This window comes from Oreochromis niloticus, linkage group LG10 (assembly GCF_001858045.2).
Source record: "Oreochromis niloticus isolate F11D_XX linkage group LG10, O_niloticus_UMD_NMBU, whole genome shotgun sequence".
Classification (NCBI taxonomy): Eukaryota; Metazoa; Chordata; class Actinopteri; order Cichliformes; family Cichlidae; genus Oreochromis; species Oreochromis niloticus.
The window spans coordinates 7,668,265-7,686,768 of NC_031975.2; the positions used below are offsets into that span (position 1 = coordinate 7,668,265).

At 39.4% G+C, this 18,504-nt stretch overlaps 1 protein-coding gene and 1 long non-coding RNA gene across 3 annotated transcripts in view; one reads left to right on the forward strand and one right to left on the reverse strand.

Moving 5' to 3' along the window:
• Positions 1-14,709: 14,709 nt before the first annotated feature.
• Positions 14,710-18,504, forward strand: part of LOC100703088 (seizure protein 6 homolog) — a 92,170-nt gene continuing 88,375 nt past the window's right edge. The window contains 1 exon segment of the mRNA XM_003450463.5: positions 14,710-15,099. Coding sequence (XP_003450511.4) covers positions 15,015-15,099 — 85 coding nt within the window. The 5' untranslated portion in view covers positions 14,710-15,014.
• Positions 16,181-18,504, reverse strand: part of LOC102077993 (uncharacterized) — a 31,653-nt gene continuing 29,329 nt past the window's right edge. For both annotated transcript variants that reach the window (XR_002063598.1, XR_003221953.1), the window contains exon 5: positions 16,181-16,329. This is a non-coding gene — a long non-coding RNA (uncharacterized LOC102077993). The remainder of the gene's footprint in view (positions 16,330-18,504) is intronic.

Below are 18,504 nucleotides of genomic sequence, written 5' to 3' on the forward strand. Positions count from 1 at the left end.
AGAGGCAGAGGCTGGTGAAATAATGGAGCAACTATATGAGTATGGCCAGAGGCTCTGAATTGTTAGCTAGCTGAGTAAGGCTGCTTTGCTAGACTAGTTTACAGACCCCTGGGCAGCCAGTTCATGTAAACAGAATATTTATTTAATCGTCTTCTTGGCAAGTGGGACTGTTCCAACTCGAGTAAATGCTGCACATGGGTTTATTTTACTCTCTCCACTTGCGAAGCTAGGCTTCCGATTGGTGTAAATCTTTCCCTGTTTATTGATTGGTTGGTATATTGATTTGAAGGAGCATGTCTGTGGAAGATTCTGTTGTTAGCTTGTTGATGAAAACATTTTTTGCCACTCAGCTATTCAACATGGATGAGCAATTTTGTGTTCTTTCTGAATACTCGGGGAAAAAAATTACATTGTTTGTGTGCACCTGTCTGCCTGGTCCTATCTTGTGACAGCACATGTCTTGCCCCATGTTGTGAGTGCTCCCACTGAGCCGTAATAACACACCTCAGTGCTGTCTGAAATATTCATAGCCAGGTAAGCCCATCACTCTGAGTCACTCACATGGATTATTATCACCCCCCCTTCTGCTCTCAACCTAGGTCACTTTATTCCACCTGCCTTTTGCTGCATCCCACTCACCTCTCAGCTTCTGGCTGCACCATGCATAGCCACCCAGTGTTAAGCCTTGAGCTCAAAATGCCACTGTCCCACTCTTTATTGATTTTTTTTTTTTCTAGTTGAATTTCTGACAGGGTTAGCGTCAGTCTTTGAAACTCCTGATACGTGTTTGCAGAACATATGAATTGCATTTTCATCATTTTCATCTTCACAAGTAAAGCCTTGAGCTCCATGGATGGCAGCACTGTCTTTTTGGAAGAGACCTCCCTGATCAGGACAGAAAGGTGACCACTGTGAACACTTTTGTTAACAAAAGATAATTAGTCATAATTGCTCCCCTTTCTGCTTAGCTTAACTTTCACTTGCTGTTTGCTCGTAGGTTCAGGCACCAATGCAAATCAGTCAGAGTGTAGTTTGGGTTAAAACAACACAAGTTACATGAGTGACTTGTCTCTCAATTCCCACCACATAGGTGGAAACCTTGTATCTCTGAGACACCAACATCTTTGACTAAATGGCGGTAACTGATGCCACAGGAATCACTGAGCAGAAATGACAATGCACCTTTATAGGAAGAAAACAGTCATAAACATATGACATAGTGCTCTAAATTCAGAATACTTCTAAATTTGAATAAAACTAAGGTTATTTTATTTGACCCTAAAAAAAATCTTAGAAAAATGCTGCCTTACCAGATACTTACTCTGAATGACATTACCTTGGCCTCCAGAAACACTGTGAGAAATCTTGGAGTCATTTTTGTGCAGGACATGTCTCTCTCTCTCTCTCTCTCTCACACACACACACACACACACACTGCACACATTAAACAAACATGTAGCGCTGCTTTCATTCATGTGATCAGTATTGCTAAAATTAGAAAAGTCCTGTCACAGAAATGGAAAAAAGGAGTTCATGCATTTATTATTTGGAGGCTAGAGTACTGTAATACTTATTATCAGGCTGTTCTAAAAACTCCCTGAAAAGCCCTCGGTTGATCTAAAATGCCACAGTGAGAGTACTAACAGGGATGAGAGAGAGATCGTATTTCTGCCACATTGGCTTCTCTTCATTGGCTCCCTGTTAAATCTACAATTGAATTGAATTGGAAATCCTCCACCTCACATACAAAGTCTTAAATAATCATGCCCCATCATATCTTAAAGACTTTTTGGCATAATACTATCTTTCTTTTCCCTCAGGCTTACTCGTGGTTGCTAGAATTTCTAAAAGTAGAATGGGAGGCAGAGCTCTCAGCTCAAGACCCCTCGCCTGTGGAACCAGGCAGACAGAAAGACACCCTCTTTACTTTGAAGCTTAGGCAGAAACTTTTCTTTCTGATAAATTTTATAGTTAGGGCTGAATTAGGTGACCCTGAACCATCCCTTAGTCATGCTGCTACAGGCTGTGGCTGCTGGGGAACTTCTCGTGATGCACTGAGCGTTTCTTCTCCTCTCACTCTTTTCACTCCCAGTGTGTTTATATGCCACTACTGCATGTCATTAACATTTGTATTCTCTCTCCCATACTGTGTGTTTTGTCTTTGTCTCCCTGTGCTCTCCTTTTTTCTTTTCTCTTTACCCTCACCTCCAACCAGTTGTAGCAGATGGCTGCCCCTCCATGAGACCGCCACAGGTTTCTTCCTAAAAAGACAGCAAAATGCTGCTTTGAGCAAGATTTGCAGCTATCTGATTGGTGGGGATTTCTCTCTAAAATTGTAGGATCTATGCCTTGCAATATAAAGCTCAATGAGACAACTGTACTCCCTCTGTCAACTGTCAACCTCTACTCCCTCTTCACCCACGACTGCAGACCTGCTGATGGTTCTAACACCATCATTAAGTTTGCAGATGACACCACGGTGATTGGCCTCATCAGCGACAACGATGAGACCGCCTACAGGGAGGAGGTGGATCATCTGGCTGAGTGGTGCGACACAAACAACCTGCTGCTTAACACCGAGAAGACCAAGGAGCTCATCGTGGACTACAGGAGGAATGCTGACCCACATCCACCCATCCACATTAAGGGGACGGCTGTGGAGCGTGTGAGCAGCTTCAAGTTCCTGGGAGTCCACATCTCCGAGGATCTCACCTGGACAACCAACTGCTCCAAGCTGGTCAAGAAGGCTCACCAGCGCCTCTTCTTCTTGAGGACTCTGAGGAAGAACCACCTGTCCTCAGACATCCTGGTGAACTTCTATCGCTGCACCATCGAGAGCATCCTGACCAACTGTATAACAGTCTGGTACGGGAACTGCTCCACCTCGGACCGGAAGGCGTTGCAGAGGGTCGTGAAAACTGCCCAGCGCATCGCCGGAGCACCACTTCCTGCCATAAAGGACATCTACAGGAAGCGGTGTCTGAAAAGGGCTGGGAAAATCATCAGAGACCCCAGTCACCCATCACATGGACTCTTCACCCTCCTGCCCTCTGGGAGGCGCTACAGGAGCCTCCGGACTAAGACCACCAGGTACCGGAACAGCTTCTTCCCCACAGCTGTCAGACTCCTGAAATCTGCCTCCTGACATCTGACCCACGTTAAACTCGTAGACTGAACATACACACACCCACAACCACTAGCACTTTATCACTATCACAATTATCCTAACTGCACTACTGTATAGTTCTGTGTGAATATCATTCTGTACATATGATAATTTTTCAATCCTACAACTGTTTATAACTTGCATAGTTCACATTTCTGTATAACTGTATATCTCAGATTTCTGTATAGTTTTTATTTCATATTTATATCCTGTTCATAGCCTGTACATAGCTTGTACTCACTACAGCCTGTACATACTTATAGTTATAGAATATTCATAACATACTTCACACTGTGTACATTATAACATACCATAATAGACCCATTTCTGTAATATACTTACACATCTATATTATTGCTAATATATATTGTAATATATCTATATCGCGGCTAAAGCACTTCTGGATGGATGCAAACTGCATTTCGTTGCCCTGTACCTGTGACATGTGCAATGACAATAAAGTTGAATTCTATTCTAATTCTATTCTATTCTGTTGTTGTGATTTGTTGCTATGTAAAGAGAATTGAATTAAAAATGAAAGTATATAAATGTGGGCTCTCCACAATGTAATCATATCTTATCAGATATAATACAGAACACTATATATAGATTTTATCTAATAATTAGTTTTTGAATAAGTTAATGATAGAGCCAACTTAATATAAGAAATAGTTAACATTATTCATACTTTGTATTAATTTTTATAGTCATTGTCATTGAACATATTACTAATATGTTAGTATTAACATATATAGAACATATCCCAGTTGTAATCATGTGTTTTGTTTGTTATTTACATCATACAGTTTAGTGTAATAGAAGTTTATTTCTGTGATACTGTCTGTGACACCAGTAGAACATAAATGAAGCGTATGAGTAAGTTCAATAAGGAAGATCTGTAATCACTCATCTGTCTGCTTTCCTGGGTGTTCGGTTGCTTTTCTGTTTACATGTCTACTGCTTTCCCATGTTGTCAGTCTCAATATTGACATCATTACTTCATCATTAGTCCAATCATGTTCTTGCTCGTCTTCTTTGAGTCTATGGGTCATCGGAGTGTAATCGCCAAATGCATTAATCTCTCTATCTCAATTCGTTCAATTATTTCAGGTGATCCCGCCTTGTTGAACTGACAGCATGCAAAAATATTTAGCTTGTTGCAAGTCAAAATCACGATTCAAACAAATATTATTACTTTTTGACACTGTTTTTTTTGTGCATTTACTTCAAGCCTCCTCAAAAATACTCCATACATTAATTTCTGTAGATACGAGATCCTTTGTTTTTAGTAGTCAAGTCCATGTTTTGAGGCAGGATTTTAAATTATGTGCATAAGGGTTAGTATTTTTCATGTTTGTTTTTTTCTTAATAATAATAATAATAATAATAATAATAATGATAATAATAATTATCATTATTATTATATATGATTTCACACATATATATATGTATATTTATATGTATATATATATATTTATAGTTGTACTTCTAAAACAGTTAATGTTACACTTTTTTAAACCCCTTAAATTAAAGCAGAATGTCTGCAAATAAATAACATCTTGACTATTTCATTTAAAATCCACTCTGATGGCATATAGAAACTAAATTGCATGGAATGATGGAATGCCATTATCCAGTTATTTATACCTGTATGTTTATTATAGTTTCAGATTCTATTTTTATTACCTTCATTTTTATTTTGTTTTCCTGTTATCGTTTTTACACATTCTAACAAAGGCGTCTGTATCAATGCAGAATAGATCCCTGCAGTTTCAATTTGTCAATTCCAGGATAATATTTATTTATTTATTTATTTATTTATTTATTTATTTATTCATTCAGTTTACATGCAAATGAACAATACATACCACACAGCGCAATGGAATTTCATGAAATACTGACAAAAATGTATTTTCTGATTAACATCTACATGGGCACAAAATTAAGTTCTTGAAACTTATACAACAACAATAATAAAAAAAAGCATTGGAGGTTGGATGGGTGGCAAAGCAAGTCAGTTACACAAGTCAGTATATGAATTTCTTACTAATTAATTACTTTTGCACACAAGTCATGTTTATTTTTATTCATTTTTACTCACCTAACCCTTGGTTAGGTTTAGGCATAAAAAATAACATGTGTGATGAAGGCTTTAAATATACTTCCAACTGAATATACCAGTTTCAAAGTCACAATAATGTAAGTTAAATGTAATTTGTGACTATTTGATTATTGCCGTGGGACTGGGCTGAAGGTCTTTGAGTAAAAGAGCTAAATATAGCAAGGCATCATTTCACTTAATAATGTGAAGCTATTCATTTTACCAAGTCTTCCAGATGACTCTGACACAGCCACAATGACTTGATCACTAAAGTATAAAAATATAAAAGGGTTGCTGAATGACTTTCAAGAGAGAGCGAGGATAAAGGGTAGTTATTTTAATAATAATTACTTTGGTTCTGTTAGTATTTTAATTGTTTGATTTTGGATGAATTCGATCTTGAATAGCAGTCATTTGTTTCAAGCTTCTAGCAAACTGAATTAAGTTTCTAATATCTCTCAGCAAAACAAAAAAAGCAGGTGTGCAGGCAAGCTTTTAAGTTGCTGGCCCCTTAAAACCTCTAAAATTAATGAATGTCTATTTTTTCTGCAGCTGTGACACATACGATATATTATATACTTACCTGCAAGTGCTGGGGCCTTCATTGGTTTTAATGTGCCCAAGAAGCCTATATTAACAGATGCTGGCAGTGGAAACAGTGGGAAGCAAGAGTAAAGATCAGAAAAGAAAAACAACCAAAGAAATGTCTTGGCCTCTTTGAGAACAGGTGAAGGCAAACATAGATAGACTCCTAATGAATAAATCTGGCCAAAGCCCCTTAAGGTCAGGGCTACATATTTCCTGGTATACCAGCATAAGTGAGGCCAGACAAGAATAGAGCAGTTGCCCATATAAGCAGCTTTTTCTTGCCAGATAGTACTCATCATTGCTCCACACCTGAGGCCACTCAGCAAGGTCAAAGTCAACTTGACGGCCTCAGCCAGGCAGCATCAGTTAGACGCAGGCATAACGTAAAGTAAAATAACTTTTTTTTTTAACCTTCTTTCTTTCTGCAGTTCTTCTAGAGAAACTGGGTATAATGTGGTTGGCTCAGCGGCTGAGGGAGAAATTCAAACTTTAACCAATGTGTTTCCTAACACTGCACAGGTAAAATGTCATTTGCAGACAACAGTCACTTACACGTGATCTCTGTAATGTCATTTATGCAGAGAATTATGCACATAACATTCTGAGAAAATCAACAAGCCACAGCACAAAATAACTCAAATGCTGCAAATGTCATGTCTCCAGGTTGTAATGCTGATATTATATACGCTACGTCACCTTTAAGATCAATCATTGACATTGCTGTTTCATGCAGTATAGTTTATCATAACAAGCTATGAAAAAAAAAAATGCTTAAGGTGAATGAAGAAGAAACAAGAAACACAAAAAACTGAGATACAACTAACTGTTCACCACTGGATATGAAATATAATTTCCTGTGTTGACAGGAACCATGACATTTTAGCTGTTATGTTAATATTAATCCTTTTCTGGGCCTATGGGGTCACTTACACTGTGAAATAGGAAACTATTCAGTGGAAATCTCTTTATTTTTTATTTATTTTTTGCCAGCTTTTGAATATGTTAGCTGCTATTGAAAGAAAGGCTTTCTCTAACAATCCTTATTTAGTGTTGTGGGTGATATTAGCATGTCACGAATACGGTCCAAGTAAGAGCCCAACAGCACCATCCAAACTGAGTAAATATTATTTTATGCTTTGAATAAGAAGAGGTGGAACACACACACACACACACACACACACACACACACACACACACACACAGAGAAGGGTTAAGATCATGCTTGTGTTGACTGTTACATTTAGGCTAACACAAGGCGACCATTAAGAATCCAAGTACTCACACAGTCATGGAACATTAAAGGAAATAGTGAAGCATGAAACAAATGAATGCAGCTGGCAATACCAAGTACACAACTCCACCACAAGGAAGGAGATATTTTTCTCCTGACATGTCACAGAATTTCGAGAGAAGTCCAGATGGTGGAGTACACAGAGTTGCAAACAATAAAAGAGAAAATATGAAGGACACGTTGCAATGGTCACCAACCATGAGATATGGCTGTTGCATAGAGGCTTTAAAGTATTTTTGGACAGTGCGCATGAAGAGGGACTGACAAAGTCAGGGTTAAGGATCTATAATGAGACGTGAGCTTGAATACAGAAACAACCTTGCAAGAAAATCAAGCAAATAAAAAGCAAGGTTAGAAAGAGTATAGGGGAGATGCTGTCAAGGCCATATGGCACACACACACACACACATATATGTGTGTGTGTGTGTGTGTGTGTGTGTGTGTGTGTGTGTGTACACAAATGTGGACAATCTCTACAGTTCAAGGACCTTTGATCGCCTGAACAGTCCTTGGCTGAAGCAAAAGCAATATCTTTATCTTTCATAAATGTCAAGTACCACTGTACACTGTATGATGGTTCCCCGTGTCACAATTTACAATCATGCTTTAAAAATAATCAAAAATAATATAGCCATCATCGAAACAGCAGTACTTTTGGAAATGGTTTGTTAAACTAGCAGCTCCTGGAGAAGATAAAAAAATAATAACAGAATGACCATCCATTCTATTTGACATTTGTTATTTATGAAACACTTCAAGGTACCCTATTACCTCTGTGTACCTGTTATCATGTAAGGTGCAGTATGTGCTTTTACAAGGAGACTTAAGTTCTCAAAACTCTTGCCATTTCCATCAAACAGTACAATCTCAAGTAGTTGCCTTTCACAGCAGTTGCTGAAGATGGGTATTATTATAGCATGCCAACTGGTTGTGGTCCTTTTTTATGTTTTAGAAATTATGCTACAGCTATGTAAATTTAATACAACTATTACATTTATGTTATTTCCCCCCTTTTGAACACATATTTTAAAGAAAATGCTTGGTAGCAGATTTAATTGTATTCTGGTTTCCATATTTTAACTTTTAAAATACATGCTGTACATGTATATATATGTGTGTGTGTGTGTGTGTGTGTATTTCAGTGTAATGTACAACAATGTTGATAAGCTGAGAACAGCTCAGAGTATAAAAATGTCTTTTACGTATCTGAAGGTTCAGTTAGACTGGCACATCACAGATAAATGTGTGTGCACAGGCGAATTCAAGAGGGAGAAAAGGAGCGACGGAAGCATATTTTAGTTGGAAATAACAAAAGAAATCAAACTGTCCATAAAGTTAAAATTGTCTTTTTGAGCCTTTTCATAAAAATGACTTCCCATGAACAATATACTTTTTAATTGTAACCGTTGTAACCGAATGCGTGTTTGAATATAATAATGACATTCAAATGCAGTTTAATGGTGACTAGAAAAGCAGTGGTGGGAAAATAAAAGTCAGATTCACCCACTGCCTCCCATTAAAGCAATTGCTAATATCTTTTGAAGAGTACAACACAAGTTCACCGCCATCTCAAGTTGTCAGTTTGAGTCTGAGGTCTGAATGGAGATTGCTGGCTGAAGCTCTCTGGAGGCAGACAGTAACTTTATGGCTGAGAGTGAAAAAAAGCCACTGAATTGAAGAAAGTGAGGTGAACAGTGGGCAAAGATGAAAGCTGCAGCTAAAGTGGCACGACTTGCATTTCTGTAGCTTGGAGCCTGTATGGTTTAACAGGATGTTGTTGAACCCGTGTGTGTGTGTGTATGTGTATGTGTGTGTGTGCTGTTAGCAGTTTCTGTGTGGAGGAGAAGTAAAGTATATCTGTCGTCATGTGCAGTCACCCGCCTTCATCTGCACTTAACTTCTCATTAGGGGCTCATGTGACATGTGAGAACCTGTGACCAACTAGGCATGCTATATGGCTGATACTAGCAGCGTGAGGGTAGGGGGTGGGGGTGTACCGGAAGGATGGAGGTGGAGTTGTTTGTGTGACTTGTTGTCACTTGTCAGGTACCGTGGCCACTAGCCTTGAGATACTTGGCTGTTGTCTGAGAGTGCTTTATCATCTTGATAAATGCAGCCTTGGAGCAGTGCACTATCAGCATGCTCAGAGGCATGAGACACACTCTGACTAATGAAAAGAGAAGGTCAAGGAGAGGGAGGGGTGTACAGCAAGAGGAAGAGGAGGAATGGTGAAGAGAGATGTGAGTGTAAACGGTATTGAACAACATGTCACACTCTTCATAAAAGGTTTGCGCGTGAGAGAGCCGGAATGGTAATTTTCTAGCTTTGAATGAGTCCTCATATGTGTGCTCCTGCTTAAGCATCCTTGTGTGCTTCCCTCCAAATGAACAATTGGGTACTTAGTGGTGTTCAAGCCCAGCACGTAAAGAAAAACTACACCTTAACGCATAAGTCGGCAAATGCAAACAGAATATCATTATCGGGGTAAAATAGTTCCCTTCTGGACCCTTTTCAAAACACTCACTGCACCATATCTGTGCCACTATGGTTCTAATTACATTTGACAAGAGGGGTTACATTAATTTTCTTGTACCTGTATTGCTCGAGACACATTCCTTCTATCTTGAATGTTATTACAGCAGGTGAGGAGAATTTCTAGTGCACTGTTAATTTCGGAGTCATCAAAGTGACAGCGCTGAGCTTGGGAATCCTTTCAGGCTCATTACCATAGTCTGCTGAATCTACTGACAGGGCCCTGCATGACTGGGCAGACGCTGCTCCGGCCCAGTCGTCAGGCAGAAGCAATGATCGGGGGGTTAACAGATGCCACTCCGTCTTTGGGGGTCACATCCAATCTATTTCCACTGTCGGGACTCAGTCCGAGCAGAGTAAGCACAGCAATGGTTCACGCCGCTTCCGCGGAATTTGGTGTGGAAACAAGAAAATTAACAGCTAAGAGAAATGTGTCCACCTATAGAAAGTTACAAGTTACAAATGCAGAAGATTTTTGAATTTCAGACTTTTGTGTCAAGGGTCACATGTACCTTCATATAACTCCCTCGCCCTTGCTCCTATAAAAATGTAAAGAAAAACCCCAAAACAAATAAATAAAATAAATGTATACAGAAAGGTCTTTTCCTACCACAGCTGACTTTCTCAGAAAGAGCTCTTTTCCAGTACATAGTGGAGTGTGCAATTATCTGAGCTATTCAAGGAGGAAGCGCACAACAAAAAGGGAATGGGGGTCATAAGCTGTAGAATGCTTCAAACCGCAGTGAAGTATTTGCGTCATATACATGCATGAGCTTGTTAAGAAGAAACCCAATATTTGCGGGGAAACTGATCACTGTTTCAGGTAGACCAAGATGTAAACCGAGTGCAAGTTAAGCAATAAATTAAACACAAAATTGAATTATTTATGTCTTCTTTTTTTTTTTTCCTTTTTAAGTGGGTGTTATTTAACATGCAAATATGCTCTTGGTCTTGATGAATGGGTGTCAGAACTGAGTATGGTAGTAATTTGTGCCAACTCAACATAGCAATTATCGACAATACTCTAATAAACTAGACGTAGAATTTCACATCACAACATAAGGAAATTGGCTACTTTCCTCACCGGGTAGCATCATCATTCCTAGAAAAAAAATAGTCTATTAAATACTGTATGTAGAAGCTAGGAAGAAAAATGGTTTAATCCAGAAAGAGGTCAGAGGTCCATTGGAGGTAAGACGGGAACAGAATGAGTCGATTCTGTTTCGTATTAGTTTGCCTCTCAGCATCGGGGATATGGATTATATGCTTCAAACTCTCAGCCTGTTTATGTTGCTCTGCTGCTGCTGTTTGTTTACACAGTGAGGTGAAATTTTCACAGACTGTCACGAAAGGGTGTGTCATTACAATGTCATTAAATTTTATTTACAGACAGCAGTATAGTCGTAACATCGAGCGATTATATAAAGAATGTGCAGCACATTCATATTAGTCAGCAGCAGCATTCTAAGTAAAATTAGGGGATTTAATTAATTTCTACTTTGTCTTGTTTATTCCAAAAGTTAGTGCAAAATCCCCCCTAAAAAAACCCCTTAAAAATAAATAAATAAATAAAATTCTCTGCTGTAATTGAACGGTATCGACTTCCCCCTCCCCACCAAAAAATCCAAAATACATGTTTCAGCAATCATTAAAATAAAAAAACGCTCTTAGAGAAAATCAATACTTGTCCCTGAAAATCTTGAGCAGACAAAACGCACAACACTACGGGCTGTTTTGTTCCCTGTGATCAAACCTCTTTGAATGTTTTCTGTGGCTAAATAATTAACGGCTCTTCTGTGGTAAATGCTACATATTTTTTTCTTCTGAAACTCCTAGAAATGCTCAAATCCATAACGACTGCGGAGAAATACGGTCGAACAACAAACACAATCATCCAAGGCTCGACTTGCGTCAGAAATGTGCTGCTAACTGTGCTGATTCAGGTATAAATATTATTTTCCACTCAAAGTCTGACATTATCCCTCAGTTACAGACCCGAAATCTCTCCCATTTCCAGCAGCTGACATCTGATTGGCATCGCCCGATTCAATACAAATAGCAGTAAATAACAGTGAGCAGATTTCAGGACAGCACTATAATTGCAATTGTTGGCTGAAAGGGGTCAGAATGCTGAACTGTGAATGTAATGCATGGAGATTAGCCCCGCATGCATTTGTGAGTCCTGTTACTGTGATGTTGTTGCTGCCTATGACTGTAACATGGGCTGTAATTTGTAGGTTGTAATGCTGCGTGGGTAGACACTCATTGATAGCATTTGGCACACAGCCTTGCTTGGATGAAGCACTTAGCCAAGCCAGTCAATCTAAATATCACAGCCAGTGCTCTGAGTCAATAGGAGTGTGTTTGTCAGCTGAACATGAGGTATAATAATCAGTCAGTCTTTAGCCATCTAATGAACAGTCATCATAAGATGTTTTTACATAATCCTGCCATCTAAGATTACCTTAGTGCTTGTAAAAGCTTGCTGACGATTTGTGCCTCATTACCTTGGGACATTGGTCATTTCATTTCAAGGGTCTGATTTTCATTAACTGCTCTGCCCCCCTACCCATTAGCAGAATGAAAGCTCGGCTGCAACCATCTGGCTGCCAACTAGACCTCAGGGCTGCTTTATGGCTCCATTGAGCTTCACTAAAGGGAAAGTTGCACTATTAGAGCCTATTCTGCAGCAGGCCAGCGGGAGGACGGGAGAGATGCAAGGACAGTGTCCCATGCTTGGGGGATATAGAGGGGAAGCAGAGATAAATTTAGAAGAAAATGAGAGAGACGTCGGTGCTTAAATAGAGGAGGAAGTGAGAGGCAAACGGAGGCAAAGTCATATAAAACCTGGAAGAAAAGCCGACCAAAGAGGGGAAAAAAAGAAGAAAAGGACAGTGCAAAATGAGCTGGCGTGTAATGACGATGACACGCATGACATTTGTGAAATAAATTGTCTGTTTATTCCCAGCAGTCGAGTCAGAGAGGTGTGACAGAAAAGTGAGACGACTAATGATAACACACTCTGGTTAATTTAAGATGCAGCATGTGTACAGCTCAAAGGACTGCTGTACCTTTTATTGCCTCCATTGCAAAAAAATAAAATAAAATAAAATAAAATAAAATAAAATTTTTTAGAAGAAATGGTCTCGTTTTTAAAAACAAACAAACAACTGCCCATTATTTATATTATTTTAGCATCTCCAATAAAACTGACCTTGGTTCTCCCCCAGTACATTTATGATCCCAACCTCAGCCCCATCTCTATTCATGCCTTAAAACTGCATTTATTTTGATGCAGTTTTACTGTGTTCTTGCACAGCAGACAGCCCGTGAATGCACGTCACCCTCCCGTGCCTTCCTCCGTTGAGGTGACAATAGAGCTACGCAGAAAACCGTCCTGAGGAGGAGCATGTGCATGTTGTTTATTTGCCTGCGTAGACTTCTGAACCATTCGTGAATTTTAGCCATTCCTGTTCATGCATGACTCACATGCCCACGTTCTGTTCGTCCAGTCAGAAGTTACTGACTGGATGAACAGAATGTGGGCACACAGCAATTATTTTACTGGCTAAATTAAGCCCTTTGATATAGCAGGCAGAAATTATAATAATAAAATGGCCTAGATAACTAAAGGGGGTGTAATGATAAGCATAGTAGATACTATCTACAAATGCTTTTTGAAAGGTTAGCTGTCATAAGAAGAAAGCATATTTCAACAAGCTTATCTAACTAGTCATTTTAGAATAATCCTCTTTGTCACACTTGGACTGTAAATTAGATTACTGATGAATGAAACCATAGTTTATGATAATTACTTTGCTAAATAAGAATCCGTGATGGCTGGCCTTACTCTGCACTCATTCAAAGTCATGTGGTCTTGTCCCATGTTCAGAATCAGAGGTCAGAAGTCACATAAAAGCAGCCCTTAATGCTCCTATGACTTTGGCATCTTGCTCCAGTTTAGCATCTTCTTACCTGCACACAGACTAAAGTTAAGTTTTCCCAAAGAATTGTTCATTACATTCTTGCTCTGGGTTTTTCCCAGCACAATGACAAGTTAAGTAACCCCGGTAACCAATTTAGCACCCCACTTTATTCATTAAAAAGTTAAAGTCTCTTGCCAAAAGTAGGTAGACTGACATCATTGGCAAATACTTACAGCCCTGAGACATAAACTATAGCTGGATAAGAGAGGGGAAAAAAAGTGACCTAAGGGACTCAGAGCATGGCATAGTTATTTCCAGCACCTGAGGAACGTCTCACCTCAGGGCTTGTCATGCACAGCAGGGTCTAAGCTTTACAGGGAATTGGACTGGAAAAAAAAATCCACTCAGCTCCACTCTTGACTCCTGTGGGCACAAAAACTAGTCAGGGAAGCGTATGCTGAAATTAGGGTAAGAAAAAGAAAAGCAATGTATTTCAGCAAATGCAGGGTGGAATACAAGTGTAAACTGACCAGCGAATTGAAGCTCAAGATTCACACAAAAGGCTTTTTTTTTTTTTTTTTTTTTTTTAAAAGATAGTGTACATGTACCTCTCACTCGCCCTTAAGGCCTGCAGTAATCTGCACTCTATCTTCATTCTTGACTCACCACAGTGTCTTTGGAGGCAAAACATTTACAGAGGTTCTGGGTGTCCAAAACCAAATAGAATGACTTGCAAATAGCTTTAAAATATGAGTTTACACGTGCAGGTTATTTGCTTTTTATACATAAGTTAGTGAATTTATAGATTTTCTTGTAAGGAAAAAACAACAACAACAGCAGAAGTCTGAGAATAAGTCAAGTATTAAGTCTGGTATAGGCTACCCTAAAAATGCCATCTTTATATACTCTTGTTGAACATGAACGTGGCTGTTGTGATGATTAAAAGGAAGGCTGTTAAAAAGAAAAACATCATCACAAGAAGCTCTAAAGACCGAAAGAACGACTTCAATGAAAACGCACTGAGCTCAGTTATTCCTCTTCCTCCAGCTAACTTTGAGGCTGTTCCATCAACAGACGCTAGGAGCTGTCCGCGGTGCTGAATCCTCGGCTTCCTTTTTCTCTCTCCCCCCCTTCCTCTCCATGTGCCGATAGCTCACACAGCCAGCAATCCGCTTACTGAGCGTCCAAATCAAAGAGGGACCTCCGCATTTCACTTGATTATTCTCGACGGTCTTCAGTCGGCGAATTATTGAGGAAGTGCGAGAGCATCCCGCGAGCCTTTGTTTAAAGTCCTCGCCTTGCTTGTTTTTATTCTTTTTTTGTTTTTCCTCCCCTGGAAGTATTCTTCTTCTTCTTAACACAAGGACGTGCTCCGTAGATACGGGAAGAGCGACCTCGACTTTAGTAGACATGTGCGTGAAACAAGGCTGCCAATTTCAGACCCTCTGCACGGTTTTGCTTCTCGCCGCCACCGTGGCCGAAATCCGCGGGCAAGGTAAGAACTTGCGCCTTGGTGCTTTTGTACTTTTCTGGAGAATTTATGTTTTTTTCACCCCTCATTTCGGGGGAAACTGTCGGCTACAAAGCGAAGGCAGAGCTCAATGACACCGGGCTCACGATTCTCAGATCTACAAGTGTGATACAAGTGTTAATGTTTCCAGAATGACTCGTTATCTTTGTTAAGTTTGTGACGTACTGCACTACAGCACTGCTTGGGCTAAAAGTTGCGAGAGGATAGTCCTGTTTGTTTTCTCTACTGTACACTGTAAACTACCGATAGAGGGAAGTGGAATCTGAATTTAAAGCGAGAGGCAAATAAATGAGTGCAAACAGAGCGTGGTCAATTAGAAGTTGTGGCGCATCACTGGAGAAATGCGTTTAACAGTCAGTTACATAACAATAGGCTGTCCAGCACAACTTACACAAAGTGGCTTTAATTTGTTCTAAAGACACACACACACATCCACGTGGCCACATAAATAGCATGAAAACAGCCTCTCTCCCCAGCTCAACCAACCACGACTACCACCACCAGGCAAGAGGAAAGCTAAATAAGACAACCAAAAACTAAACACCAATAAAGATGAACCTGAACCTAATGATCAATTTTCCAGCAGGATGTTTATTCGGTGGGAGTAAGCAGTCAGGAAGCGACTTGTTTGGGCGCTGAGGTCTGTGTGACAGACGGTGCTCGGTAATAAGACTCTAATCCTTGGGAATTGCTGAAGATTATTGACCAAGCTGTTTGACACAGATGAGTGCTTGTGGGAAGCTGCAACGGATTCATGCACAGTGGCCTTGTCCTAATTATTTCTCTAGTGTGGGCCTGCCCTCTCATCATCTATGCTTTCTGCTGGACACTATCTGTGTTTCCGCTTGTCTGCACAGCTTTACTGTCACCCCCCCCCCCCCCCCCCCCCCCTCTCTCTCTCTCACACAGCCCTCTTTTGTGGAAATGATGTATATCTATTATTGTTCAAGTAACTGGATATGGACAAGAGCCACCACAGAAATAGTGAATGTTGAGTTTGCAATTCACAGAAAACACAAGGTGAAACAAATGCATATGAGTTTATTATAAAAGTAGGATTTCTGGATGTTATTTTGCCATTTTTATCTAATGCGAGCAACATGTAAAGTTCTGGGTCAAACAGATGCCGGCAAATCGAATGGCCCTGTACATCCTCTTGTGATGAAGCCTTTTATGAAAGTTGTCCGTTTGGTGCTGAAAATGAACACATTCACGAGCAAATAGTGATTACTAAACAATGCAATAACTGCGAGAGTGCATTCATACTGCCTGGGCTGGTTCAGTCATTACATCTCAGCCCTTTGAAAACTGAACTGCAATTCCACACCAGTGCCTGAAGCAATATTTTACACCATCAACAAAACATCAACTGATTGAATATCTAGTGGGAGAAAGGTGTGCTGTACAGGACAGCATAGACCTTTTATGATTTTTATATAATAAGAGTTCAAATCCTGATCTTTTCGATACACCTGAAATACATTTAGAGCGTTTAAATCTTAATTAGCATGTGAATAAATACACACTCAATGGTGGAGCACAGAACAATGCCGCTTTGAAAGATGTGTGAATTTTTGACTGTTTTCGGATTCACGATTGCACAGATCCCAGGCACACACCTGCTCTATTCGCCCGCTGCTCGAAACTCTAGGGAGAGTGAGAAATGCAGGGTGCATTATTTTTAGAGCAAAATAAAATTTAACAGCTTCCATTAGCTGCTGTTGCTTACCCAGCAAATGTTCACACTGTAGTAAACTCTCCAAGGTGGGGCATATCAATTTTTAATTCTTGAAAGTTTGCCATTATCAGGAGTTTTGAATGGGTACTCAGTTACAGGAATGATTGACTTTGTAGTTTTGAAGAGGTCCCAATCTCTCATTTGTGCTATGACTTGTTATTATGAACTTGATTAATTTACCTTGCAGGGGGAACACAAAAACAACCATTCATTTTGTTGTCAAGTTTTTTGGAACCGTGCCATTATTTTCCCACCTGAACTGGATTTCTTTTTTTTTTCCAAGAGAAAAATCAATCTCAGGTATTTATTAATGAAACACTTTCATTTAATTTATGATTTTTGCTTGACTCTAATGTTTCAGTCAGTAGACGTAAAGATTGTAAAGATGTATAAAAGACTCTTAATAATAATTACAGTATCAGTCCAAACATATTTGTGCTGGCCTTCGAACAGCACTCAAATCATCCACCTACATATGTTACTTTGGAAACGTATTACTCTGCCCTTTATTTCGTCACATTAATAAGGGGTGATTTGCAGAGAGAGACAGAGGGAGGATCGCTAAAATTCGGACCAGAACCTCCCAGCTAATAAAAGCACCATTACCTGCAAAAACAACGAGGAAAGCCTTCCTGTACAGCCCCTGTGTATATCCTATGCTTTTAATTAGGCATTTACTTTTAGTTTGTCCTCAAACATCTGCAGGAGTTCTGTGTGTACTCTGCATGGTTTCCTTACACTTACATATACACTTAGATATCCATGCTTACATTTTCTTCATCTTAAACACAGACAAGCCGACACTGTGTTACGAAAAAGTCTCACTTCATAAATAGACAAGCAGAAAAAAATCTATAAATCATATTGAATATAATTAAAATGCCATTTATGGATTGCAATTTAAACATACTTTATAAACTACTGCATATGTGTCGTGAGAACAATACAAGAAGCAGCATTTTTCATCATATTTGTTGTCAAAGGGTAACAAGCCCTATGCAGTGCTCACTTACACTCTCTGCAGGATTTTGATTGCCTTAATATACAAGTCTGCTGGTCTGACTTGGATAGACAACAAGAAGGTAACAGCTTGAACTTTTATTCAGTGACAAATCAAATTTACCCTCTGATCGACAACGCGTTCTAGCGCTGGGTCAAATCTCATTGTAGGCCATGCAAGAAATGCTAGAGGAGTGCACTGCATACAAAGTCTAAGCAGCCAGAGAAAGAAGCCCACATGTGACAACCTCCTTTATCTACTTAAAAAAAGCCAGTCTGCTAAATCAAAATGTACTAAAAAAGCATATTATATTTCGACTTGTTACAAAGTCATTACCAACAAAAACAAAGCAATAACTGAATTTTTTCCAAGAGTATTCAAACAAGTATGCCTAATAAGATGCCGGCAGATGTTAAATAGCTCATTGTGCAGTCATTTAGTGTGCAAAGTTTCTGTTGGCCCTGGTGTGAAACTTAAAGTGTTACACAATTTAATGACATTCAGCTGAGCCTATTATCTTTATGCATGCACATTATCCCTGCCTGTTAATAATGATCTGTAGTGATCTGGGAGTTGCAGGAGATGTGTTTTATGTATTCTGAAGTTCATTAAATCAGTGGCGATCTCCTCC